The 13268-nt window shown below is 40.5% G+C and overlaps 1 gene segment (V, D, J or C); it reads right to left on the reverse strand.

The window, feature by feature from the left end:
- Positions 1–10380, reverse strand: part of LOC114785173 (immunoglobulin kappa light chain-like) — a 33154-nt gene extending 22774 nt beyond the window's left edge. The window contains 3 exon segments of the C gene segment in view: positions 9534–9539; positions 9850–10152; positions 10246–10380. Of these exon segments, the coding sequence occupies positions 9534–9539; positions 9850–10152; positions 10246–10288 (352 nt within the window).
- Between the last annotated feature and the right edge of the window lie 2888 nt (positions 10381–13268).

A 13268-nucleotide genomic window follows, 5' to 3' on the forward strand; every position in this document is an offset into this window, starting at 1 on the left:
AGAGAAAACATTCAGAAAAGAAAAGAATTTTGGTGTCAGTTTATGTGTAATTGTAATACCTTCAGCCCAGACTCTTAGAAAGATCAGATGAAGAAGAAGAATTCGGTTCATGTTGACGTTACACAACTGGAGAGTGTTACAGACTTCATTACATAAAAGGAAGTGATGTCATCAGAGGACTGGAAATGACATATCAGACCCTTTAAGAAGTAAGTAGCAATGGTCTTGTTCTCTATCATTGATTTAGAAACTAATCTGCAGCTTGAAATTATTAATGAAAAATGATCATTTTAATGTAAATTTAGGTTTTAATGTACGTTTCATTTGATTTATGAAAGGAGAGGGTGCATTGCTTGCATGCATACATAAAGATGTACCTTGTCCATCTTCCTAGGAGGTGTTCCACAAAACAGGAATTCGTGATTAGCTGGAAAAAGTTAAAGTTGAAGTCATGATCAATCAACAGAAAGGCTCCTTAAAATGTTTTAATATAGCTTGTCTGTCGAACTCCAATAGAGTTCATTGTTACTCAGAAATTGACCTTTGAATGTCAAACACCTAGAAATCATAACTACCTCAGCAGTCAAATATTTCACACAGATTTTGTTCACATTTATCCATGATCCTGAAGATCTATCTTTGGAAAATAAGTACTTGCATCTGGGACGTATAGCTCTACAAAGTGATTAATTTTTGTTAATAACCTTTAGTTTGAATATCTGCAGGGTGGATCTGCGTTCATCACACAGCTGCAGAAGTTCTTGTAGCTGCACCTTCAGAACTGCAACACTGTGCTTCACTGGCAGTGCAGTAATATACCCCGGTGTCTTCGCCCAGACTTAACTTGACAAAATGTAATACAGATTCTTTGCTGCCATCACCAGTAATGCTGAAGTGGCCAGTGAATGAATCTTCTATGGTTGGCGAGTTGAATCGCACATAGCCGATGAGTTTGATTGCTGTGCTGCTTGGTGACTTTTGATACCACTGAATCATATCAAATCTGGAACTATTGTGACTGCAGGTAAGTTTCACAGGATTTTCAGGGGAAACCAGGATCTCTGGTGGAGTTTGAACAACATCATTGCTTGTGGATGCTCCTGTGGACACAAAAATTAATTTGAAGTGAAAACATTCATATACGTCTGTTTATGAGTCTGGATATGCAGAATTTAATGAATACCTTCAGCACAGACTGGTAGAAAGATCAGATGAAGAAGAAGAATTCTGCTCATGTTGATGTGACGCAACTACAGACTGTTACTGACTACAGTACATAAATGGAAGTGATGTCATCAGAGGACTGGAGACGACATCTGCTGGTATGTACAGAACAAAACATTTTGATCAACCTTTAGTTACCAAGTAGCACTGTTTCTCTTCACTATCATAAGTCTACCCATAACAAACTGAGCTACGGGTTGACGTAATTTAATGACAATTGGTGTAAATGTAGGTTTAATTTAATAACAAAAGGTGTTGCATTGAATACAAATCAAATGCATTTTCCTGTCCTACCGCTCAATAAAATAATGCACTTTATTTTACCAGGAGATCATGACATACACAACATCAAATGATACAGTGTTGTCAAATGTACTTCTGTACTTAAAGTACTTCTGATATTGTGAAAACACATTTTGTTTTCTCCTCACATTCGATTCCATGAGTTCATGAGTGATTTAAGCGATTTAAACAATTACGTGTTACAATTTCTTCAGTAGCATTATTAATATTGCTTATAATAAGTCTTTGTATTCACAGATATATAAAACACTGTGTTTGTTTCAGTCCTCCCAGAAAGACTGCTGTGCTGGGGTTTCTGTAGAGATGAGTGGGGGTTTTGTGGCAATGTGTTGACTTGCTGCACAGAAATACACTGCGCTGTCACTTGACGACAGACTGTTAATGGTTAAAAAGGCTTTTTTGTTTTCACGGGCATCTCCGTCCATTTGGATCTTCTTACTTTCTTTATATTCTGGTTCCAGATTAGGAGTGTCTGTACTCAGATATCCGAGCAATTTCAAACCACTGCTTTGGGTTTGTTTGTACCACTGGATGTAATAGTAGTTTGATACGTTGTGTGAGCAGTCAAATGAAGCAGATTTATCTTGTTCCTCGAATATACTGGATGGAGATTGCATAACTGCACTCAGGGAAGAATCTGGAACAAAATGCAACAGTATAAGAGAACAATATTATCTCACAACTGAAACATAAAAACTTCAAACATTAAAATTCACTTTAAATAGTTTCAGTGTTCGATCCAAAATAGACATACCTACAAAAAGAAGGAGTGCAACTGCAGTGGTTACAAATCGCATCTTTAATAAGCTCTGAAAACTCAAGGAGGCTACATTCACAACTGATCACACCACACAATGCAAGCCTCAAAGTCGGAGCTGAGACTCCATTATGACATGTTCTGTTCTGGCAGGGGTGCATTGGGTAAATCTGGGTGTTTTGCTCCCTCTGTGGAGAAATTAAAATACTGCAGCATTTAGATCCATCAACAAAAACGTCCATTTTTCAGTTGGAACGGAACATCAGAAAGTACACAGATTTACGAGAAATCCAAAATATGTTGTGTTGTGACAGGAACGTTCGTGCAAACAAAGATGAAGGATAATTTGCTCATAATATTTTTAACATGCATCATCCACGTGAAATCATCTGGGCCAGTGGTGGCCTAGCAGGTAAGGAAACGTATCAGAAGGTTGATGGTTCAAAACCCGAACCGCCAAGGTGCCACTCAGGTGCCAAATGAAGCAGCCACATTTTGTTCATTTTGTTGTGACAACAGGGCCTAGGAACCCATGGAGGAGTGTGGAGAATTGGAGAATTTAGTTTTAAGTGTAGATATCCTGTCCTGGATTTGCTGTGGTGGTGGGTCCTTCCTTGTGTGCTCTCGCATTGTATATATTCTCCTGCTCGATTATGTAGTGTCCCTCCTGTTGGTCTGTTTTTGTTATATAGCACTATTCGGGCTGGTTGTGGGTTCACCTAAACACTGTAACTAAACACACTGTCTTTACACCTTCAGTTGCTTGTGTGTGTCTAAGTCCCTGGTATCCACACCTTCTTGTTCATGTCTCACGTTTCCCTCAGCCCTCAGGGAATGTTAGAATGACACAGCAGGATACATTTATACACTGAAACACAAAACTCTGGTCTGGAACATGGATCTGGAGCACCACACAAGATCAGGTTCATGACAGTTGGAGAAATCAAGATTGCTGCTGTTCATTGCAGTCACTGTATATCTTGAATTTTAGATCAGGCTTGGGGAGGGTTGTTTGATTTTCTAATCTGGAAAGAGGACTTGTCCACTGTTGCTTTTCCTGTCTATCCAAACATGTTCTATGACCTGGGTGAACCCATAGTCTCATTTTGTGATCAAAATGGGTACCAGCAACTGAGACAGTGTTTAATGCTCAGCGGTTTAACCTTGATGCTACATGAAATGTCAGGGTCTCTTCCTTTTGTATCACAGAGTGAGTGACAGGCAACATTGACCTCAGTGATACATGCAACGTCATAGCCATCGTTCCGAACTTCAGAAAATCTCCACTTATGATGAAGCACTTTCAATATTTGCTTTCAGTTTTATGATATATATCAAACAAGGATCAATGCTGTCTGTCCTCTAGGATGTTCGGTCCGCTGTATGATATTGTAGTCTTGGAGGCAGTTTGTGTACAGTTGATCAACACTCGATTCTCAGGTACTCTCAACAAATTAGTAGGGGTCTGTTCTACTTCAGAACTCTGCAATTGTCCTATGAACCCAACCCCCCCAAAAAAAATTCTACCTTTTGCCAAGACTGGCAATGAAAGATGGATGAAAGATGTAGCATGCTGATGACATTAATGCCAAAGTAGCACAGTGATACAGTAAGGTGAAGATACCCAAAATGTCAACATAAAAGGAGATGATGTTATTGGGGTGAGCCAAGACACTGGTCTTTCCAGAAGCATTTTTTCAGTCATGTGCCGAAGCGTTCAGCACTCAGAAGATTCTAAACTGGAGATGTCTCTTCATGGGTGCCTTGTTGAACTTCTGTTGAGCAGAAATTTGGTTTGGAGATGGAGGTACACACTCCACACACTGAGGTTTAGCTTGAGCGATTGGTATTAAAGTCGAATGCCTCTGAATGCAGGTGTGGATCAGCTGTGTTTTTGTCTTGGGACCTGGCTGTTCTGTGACAGTGTGTTGACTAGCTGCACAGAAGTAGACTGCGTTGTCACTTGATGTCAGGGCTTTTAGGGTTATGGTCGCATTTTTGTTAGGACTGGCATTCCCTTCGAGTGTGATTTTCTCTTTATATTCTGGCTCTGGGTAGCCTGAGTCCACGTTGAGATATCCCAGCAATTCCAGTCCGTGTACTTGCGACTGCTTGTAAATCAAAATATTATAGTAGTCACTTTTATCATGTGAGCACCAAAACTCAGCAGGTTTTCCTTGGTTCTTGAATAAATCAAGAGGGACCTGGTTCACTGTCTGACTCAGTGAAGAACCTGTAAAGACTGAGACAAAATGATGACAGGAGTTAAGTAATATTCACATAACCCTCCATTCCGGATTTACATACACAAACGTGACAATGAAAATTAATTTTATTTAAACGACTGTACCTGTTAAAACACACAGTGCAACAGCAGCAGCTATGAGGCTCATCTTGAATCAGTGGTGGGAATAAGGTGTCTGCTGCAGGACGCAACATCAGAACATGTCCCTAGGCTTCAGAACTGAATCTCTGTGACGTCATGCGCCTTTGCTTTTAAACTGAAAAGGTTGAAGTGTGGCACCCTCTGTGGAGCAGGTACAATACTACAGCACTGTACATGTATTGTAATGTTGGCTGTAACATTAAATTCAATTTCAAGGACATTTACAGTGAGGCAAAAATGTATTTAGTCAGCCACCAATACTTATTTTCCACCATAATTTGCAAATAAATTCTTAAAAAATCTGAGGATGTGATTTTCTGGATTTTTTTTTCTCGTTTTGTCTCTCATAGTTGAGGTATACCAATGATGAAAATCATCTTTTTAAGTGGGAGAACTTGCACAATTGGTGGCCCCACTGTATACAGGAATATATTTTACCAATTTATACCTGTGACACCCAGGGGTGGAGCGGCAGTGAAGGACCCGAATGCAGAAATGGCGGCGCACGGATTTATTTACGAAACACTAAAGAAACGCTGTAGCAGTTTTAGTTCAGGCGGCCCCTGGCTGTATCACACACTGATGTGATCAGTGTGTGTGGCAAGGTATCACATTGTCATTACATTTATTCCATACTACGATGCATAGCAGTATCTGCATATTGTCAAATTTCGGATGCTAATTCAGCATGTGAAAATGTGCCCACAGAAGAGACCAACAGACCAAATGTTGTGTTCTACATGACTGTGTTCTAGTAGTCTACCAGTCTTGTCTACTTTCTGAAATGTTTACACTTACAGTTGTTGGCAAAAGGTTTTGAGAGACACAAAGTTCGCTGCTTCTGTGTTTTTAGATCTTTTTGTTTCTGTGGTGTACTGAAGTATAATTACAAGCATTTTATAAGTTTCAGGGGCTTTTATTGCCAATAACATCACATTTATGCAAAAAGACAATATTTGCTGTCTTGGTATTTTTACCACTTGTTAAGTTCTGTGTGAATAAATATGTGTCAGGGTTCTTCAGTTACACACATTGCATACATGGTGGTTATGAGGACTGTGGTTATGAGACCTCTGGGTTTTTGTAGAGCATACAGATGAACTGTCTGCACTGTGTTGATGCTGCACAGAAGAACACCGCACTGTCAGATGATACAAGGTTCTTTATGGTCATGAAGCCATCGCTGTTTTCAAAGGCACTCCCTGTCATGTGGATCTTTTCTTTGAACTCATTTTCTGGAACAGGAGAGGAACCTGTAAGATAGCCCAACAACTGCAGTCCACTTCCCCGACTTTGTTTGTACCACTGAATAACCGAGCCGCTAGAGACTCGGTGTGAACACTGGAGTTCTGCAGATTCTCCTTCTTTCTTGAACATTTCCAGGGGCTTTTGGTTTACTTGTGTACACAGTGTAGACTGTAGGAATCCTAAGAAACCAAAAAAATATGAACACTATCAAGTGAAAAATTAGTGTTGACTGATGTGAACAAAAGTGCGTTGGGTACCTACCTGTGAACAAGAACAATGCTGTAGTTACCATGAAGAGTTCCATGATAATACACGCTGCAGGAAGGAAAGAGTCTTTCTGACCTGTCTCCACTTCTGTATTTCATGAAAGCACCTCAACAATGAGATGTGTAGCTTCAGTACGCCCTCCTCAGGAAAAGCATGTAAGTTCTCTCCTCAACTCTTTCTTGAATTTGCCTATTTAGTTCATCAGTTTAAAGAACGTTTTAGTTGAAATGGCTCCCATTTATCTTTTTCCAGTATTATTATCCTGTGAAAGATTGGCACAGACCTTGACTCTAGGGCAGTGGTGGCCTTGCGGTTAAGGAAGCAAAGCACCGTCCCCACACACAGCTCCCCGGGCGCCTGTCATGGCTGCCCACTGCTCACTAAGGATGATGGTTAAAAGCAGAAGACACATTTCGTTGTGTCACCATGTGCTGTGCTGTGTATCACAATGACAATCACTTCACTTTCACAGAAGTGAAACAAAAGTAAAAGAGTGATACAGTGATAATGTACATCGCTGATTTAAATTCTTTATTTTAAATTGAACGTTTTCATCCTGATTATCAGGTTTTAATTTAGTTTTTGTAGTTTGTATGTTTTTGCAATGAGCTCATCATGATTAATCCATATAATGCATAATTAAAACTGTGACAGAGACAAGAGCGACAAAGAGGCTCAGATGGGGAGTGATGGGGTTGATCTGGTCATATTGGTTATTGGCCTGAACACAATTCAAGGCTGAAAGTAAAATATTTGTTTGTTTAATTAGAATAGCATTCCAAATGAATCAGTAATCAGTTGTTTGTAATATTTAGGGACAGTAAAAGTGAAGTGATTGTCATTGTAAAACACTGCAGCACAGCACACGCTGACACATCAAAATGTGTCCTCTGCTAACCAATCACCTTTGGTGAGCAGTGGGCAGCCGTGACAGGCACCCCGAGGAGCAGGTTGTGGGGATGGTACTTTGCTCAGTTGCACTTCAGTGGCACTTTGGCGGATCGGGATTCGAACGGGGCTGCTTCCTTAACCGCTAACTGCCCCCAAAAAGGAAATTAGAAGAGGATGATTTTGATCCATTGACCTCTGGGCCCAACACACTTCCACTGCGCCACTCTGCTACCAGTGTTTACTAATTGCATATCTTGATTTAAGTTAAGAAGTAAGTTGGGTACAGTTAGCATAGCTCTGTTAAGTTAAGGTGACCAAATCTCCTCTTTTAGACTTGTCTGGGTGATTAAACATTCCTCACATCATCGGTGTCAACATGCATATTTGTGCTAGTAATAAAACGCCATTCTCACCCACAACACCCCCACCATTCCCACCCACAACAATTTTCTTAGCATAAAGAAAATTTCACAAGCAACACGTGTGGCCGGGATGTTATGTAAGATAATTGTATGTATGTCGTGAACTCCAACAAAACTTATTGTAATTGTAAGCTACGGGGTTCATGTGTTTTTTTTCTGTGTATTTGTGGGTGGGAACGAAAATTTTGGTTCCACATTGTTTGTGTGGTCAGGGTTACATTAATGGCGCACTCTATAGCTCACGTTCACGTGCAATTACCGAGAGGGGATGAGAGGAGGGCCGCGACGTGCGTGAACGTTAGCCACTGACTGTACCCTGCTGTGTTCCCACAGAAATAAAATCTCTCTTTTGACACCAACTGATGTGCATGGGTGATTGGATGCTGGTGTGCATCCGTTACACATGTTTTGTCACACACACACACACACACACACACACACACACACACACACACACACAAACTGGGTCCAAGCTGTTCTTTGAGCGTTAAAGGTTGCTGACCCGTGTTCCACTTGAAAATGTTTGTATAAAGTCAGGGAATGGCATTTCAAAACTTCTGCTTCCCTCAATGCATCTAATAAATAAAAAAAACTTATTTTAAGATGTCTCACTTATTTTAAGATGTGGCATTACAGTAGTAAGTTAAACATTCTCATGTTAAAATAGTTTAGTAAGAGGAACTTGAGAAAAACTCGACCCCATCTGCAGGTGAGGTGCAGCGATGTGCTGAAGGGGGAAGGTTTTTTGCTTTGATGACAGGCTCTCTGCAGTGTTGTGTATCTTGGCAGCACAGAAATACAGGCCGCTGTCTGTTGTCAGAAGGGTGCTGACTTCCAGTGCGATGTCTTTATTATCGAAAGAATCTCCATAGAAGTGGATTTTGTTTTTGTTTTCAAAGTCTGGCTCTAGAATTTGACTAGTTTTTGTTAGATATCCAAAAAATGTGAAGCCCCCATCTGCGTTTTGTCTGTACCACAGAACATTTGCAGTGTTTGATACGATTTGAGAGCAGTTGATTATGGCTTTCTCTCCTTGGTCCATGATAAGATCTGATGGAATCTGAGTTACTCTGCTCTTTGAAGACAAAACTGTAGAAGGAAATCTTCAATCAGTAATAAATCATCAATATTCCTGAATCATAAACTGATGCAGTTTCATTGAAAATGAATGCATTTACCAGCAGTGAGGTGGAGCAGTGAGATGATCACTTTAATGGAAGCCATACTGGAGTGTTTCCTGCTGAGATGTGACATCAGATGCTCACTGCTGCTTCGGTGACCTGAGAGTGTCACTCCTACATGAAGAAACATCCGTGTCATGCCAGAAAGTACAACAGAAGACCGCAATTCTTCAAATGAAGGTTTGGAATGATCTCACTGTGTCTTTAATAGAGTAAGTCAGACTTTGCGGCCCCCTTCAGTGATACTCTGCTGGTTAGCGTGTATCATTTATTTATTTTGCACATGTACAGTTTTTGGGTGAATGCCCATGGAAACAGGTGCAGTTTTAATATCTACTGATCTTTTGAGGCTTGTGTTACACGGCACTGTGTGAACTGATAACACTGAAATGCCCACTTTCACATTTAATGGAAGATTGTTAATGATCACAGAGGTTCACAGAAATTTTTACGTACAATTATCACCCAAATTGCATAATGCGGTTTATCTGAAGCACAGGCACCAGTGGATTTCTGCCGATTCCCCACAGATCAGAAAGTAGAAATTTCTGCTTGTAGAAAAAGAAACACTATTTGTTTAAATAAAGACTGTTTTATTACACTGTTTTATTATGGGTCCCCATGTCTTCAAATCTGTAGTGTGGAATGAGGGGGGTTATGAAGACTGTATTGCATTAGCTGAAGGCAGCAATGTAGCAAGTGACATTAGAAGAATCATAGCATCCCCTACTGAGCCAAGAGAAGAGCTGCCTCAACAATCCTCTACGCCTCCTTGAAACCACCAATGATTTGTAATATGACAATGATTGTGCACTAATGAATACATACTACTGTATATTTCTCCTGATAAAAGGTCCCCCAGTTCCATGCTCTGCAAATAAATGGCCAAAAATGATTTCCAAAAACACAAAAAAAAATCAAAAGCAATTCTCCCATACAGAGTCCTTAGTGTCTAACATTGTGAGCTTTTAATTCCCTTTCTTATTTCTAATAATATTTTAAAATAGTTTATATAGACTTTACTGTTTTGTAAATGTGTCATGTACCAAAACAGCATATTTGCTATGCAATATAAAGAAAGCATTTCAAGCTAAGAATACAGATGGAAACACACACACATACATAGTAAGAGGGTTTTTGTGGAACAAAGAAACCATCTGCAGCACTGTGTTGATGCCGCACAGAAATACACTGCAGTGTCCATTGGAACAAGTTTTTCTATGACAATAGTTGCATTTTCATTAACCATGGCGTTGCCACTTAATTTGATTTTGTTTTTAAACTCTTCTTCCGGAGTGTCACTGGGTCCAACCAGGTATCCCAACAACTGCAGTCCACCACCCATGGTCTGTTTGTACCATAGGATAGTATTATAAGATGAGTGACTGTGTGAACATTGGAGTTGTGCGGAGGTTGCTTCTTTTTTTAAAAGGTCTGAGGGTGTTTGTGTCACCATGGCACACGTTGTAGAACCTAATGGGAGAACACAGCAAAATGATATAAAATGTGCTGTCCAAAACTCAATGATTGTCATTAGGTGTGACTACATTTGTGTGATGTAAATACCTGCCAGGCAGAGCAGTGAGAAAGCTGTTATGATGAGTCCCATGTTGAGCAGAAGACTCTGCTTGTCTACAATGAAGTGACTTCAGACGAAGGAAGTGGCACCTGCACCTCACCCGAACCTGGGTCTTCTGCTTCATAGGCGAGTGTGTTACCCACTAGGCCACCACCGCCCCCAAGTATTTAAAGGAGCAAAACATCAAAATGACATTCTTCGTTTGTTCTTCATTCCTTGTTGTCATATTGTAGACATATTGAGGAGATTTTGAGTGGAGCAGTGGGTCCCCCTGCCTGATCATATTTTCACTGCACTCATGGGTGTTTTTGTAGAGCTCACTGATGCTTCTGTTACACTGTGTTGGCTCACTGAGCAGAAATATGTGCCACTGTCATCAGCATCCAGACTCTTCACTGTGAAAGATCCATTCTCAGCAACCGTTTTAACAGTGGAGTATTTGTCTTCCTTAAAATCCCCAAAGTCTTTGCTGCCAGTTGTGGTGAAAACGATGAGCCTCATAGATTCTCCTTGATGCTGACGGTACCAGTACATCTGGTAATAACCCGAGCCCAAGATGTGGGTGCAGATCATCTGCGCAGAATCCCCCATGGTTTTCCAGATTATACTGGGAGTTTGAGTGACTTCAGTCTTACCTTGGATACCTGCAGCACATTGAAGAGCACAATTTCAGTCTATCAGACCATAAAGCATGCCATTGATATAAGCTACTGTAACTGTATTTTGTTCGCAACTACCTGACACACACAGTAATGAGAGGATTGCGAGAGCTGGGCTCATGGTGGAAGAGAAGAGTCAAAGCTCTAAATCGAGAAGATTTAACTAAAACACGCCTACATGGGCATTAAAACAGGATGTGACACCACAGCAACTGCTTTCTGTTCAAAGCTCACCTAAAGAAGAGGGACTTTTTTTTTTTTTTTACTTCTTCCTCTTCAGTTATGGGCCAATCCTGACAATGTGTCTCTCTGATGATATGCAGGTGCTGTATTTTGGTGGAATAAGGTATTTTTGCACAGCACCGAGGGGATTTGCTGCATTGTGTAGACGAGCTGCGCAGAAGTATACAGCACTGTCATTTGGAGTCAAACTGGACATGGCCATGGAGGCGTTATTACGTCCATCTCCCGTAAAGCTAACTTTGTTTATGAGTTCCTCTTCTGGGTAGCCATAATTCATATTTAGATACCCAAGAAAATGAAATTGCCTTTGTGTGGTATATTTATACCAGAGGATCAGGTCATGGCTCTGTAATTCATGAAAACAGTGAAGCTCTGCTGATTTCCCTGAAAGTGTAATGAGATCAGGAGGAGACTGGCGGACACTGCTGCTCTGAATAAAGCCTGTTAAGAGAAATGACAAATGTATTAAAAAAAGGTTGTGTATTTACAGTCTTGCACTGAAAACCTCATTCTAAGTAAAATACGTACCTGCAAGTAAGAGTTGCAACAAGAAGACAGCCATGTTGACCAGAAGACGGTGCTGGTCTAAACTGAAGGGATCTCCTGGTTTTTATAAGGCGAGGAGCCACCTCTACCTCACCTCAGGTAATTACAGATCCCAGTGGATCATTATGAGTCAGGAGGCAACATTAGAGAACCCTCACTTAATATTAAGAAACGACAATGAAGCTATAAACACTGTCATTCTAAACTTGTTAATTGTTTTTTTTGTGTGCATTTTTAACATTTTTTAGAGATGTTTCTTAGTGATGTAAAATTTTGAGTGGAGCAGTGGGTCCCCCTGCCTGATCATATTTTCACTGCACTCATGGGTGTTTTTGTAGAGCTCACTGATGCGTCTGTTACACTGTGTTTGCTCACTGAGCAGAAATATGTGCCACTGTCATCAGCATCCAGGCTCTTCACTGTGAAAGATCCATTCTGTGCAACCGTTTTAACAGTGGAGTATTTGTCCTCTTTAAAATCCCCAAAGTCTTTGCTGCTGGTTGTGGTGAAAACGATGAGCCTCATAGATTCTCCCCGGTGCTGGCGGTACCAGTACATCTGGAAGTAACTGTCATCAAACATGTGATGGCAGGTCATCTCAGCAGATTCCCCCATGTTTTTCCAGATTATACTGGGTGTCTGAATGACATCAGTCTTACCTTGGATACCTGCAGCATATTACAGAATGCAATTTAAATTAAATTAAATTAAATACAATCTAAATTGCGACAGTAATTGATATAAGTTCATTAACAGCTTTGGACTGCGGTTTTTGCATCTACCTGCCACACACAGTAATGAGAGAATTATGAGAGCAGGAATCATGTTGGATGATAGAATACAAGAAGATGAAAACACAATAGGTCTGTATGGAATTTAAAACAGGATGTGACATCACAGCAACCCAGATGATAACTTGTTACCCACTTCTTCCTGTTACTTCCTCCTCCTCAGTTATGAGCCAATCCTGACGATCTGATGGTATGCATCATATCAGGTGATGTAGTTCGGTAAAAAAAGTACCAGAAGTACATCTGGAGTACATCTGGAGTAAAACTAGATATGGCCGTTGATATGTTATTACGTCCATCTCCCGTAAAGCTAATTTTGCCTTTGATGTAAAATCCATGATTCATATTAAGATAACCGAGAGAATGTAATTATGTTGCACAGTTGTACCAGATGATGAAATCGTGATTCTCCAATTTGTGATAACAGTGGAGCTCTGTTGGTTTCTTTGCAAATGGGATGGACACTGCTGTTGTAAACTGACCCCGTTCAGAGAGGGTGGGTGGTAGTAGTCTAGTGAACCAGAAGACCCGGGTTCAAATCCCCCTTACTACCATTGTGTGCCTGAGCAAGACACTTAACCCTAAGTGTGTCCCTGTAACTACTGATTGTAAGTCACTCTGGATAATGGCATCTGATAAATGCTGTAAATGTAAATGTTAATGTAACTGAGGTGAGAAATGTGCACAGGGCCTTTCCCAAAGCAAACACTTACTCGCTGTTTAGTGTGCTGTCGTTTTGTTTATATTTATTATAAAAAACATTGCATGTAG

Source organism: Denticeps clupeoides, chromosome 1 (assembly GCF_900700375.1).
Source record: "Denticeps clupeoides chromosome 1, fDenClu1.1, whole genome shotgun sequence".
NCBI lineage: Eukaryota > Metazoa > Chordata > Actinopteri > Clupeiformes > Denticipitidae > Denticeps > Denticeps clupeoides.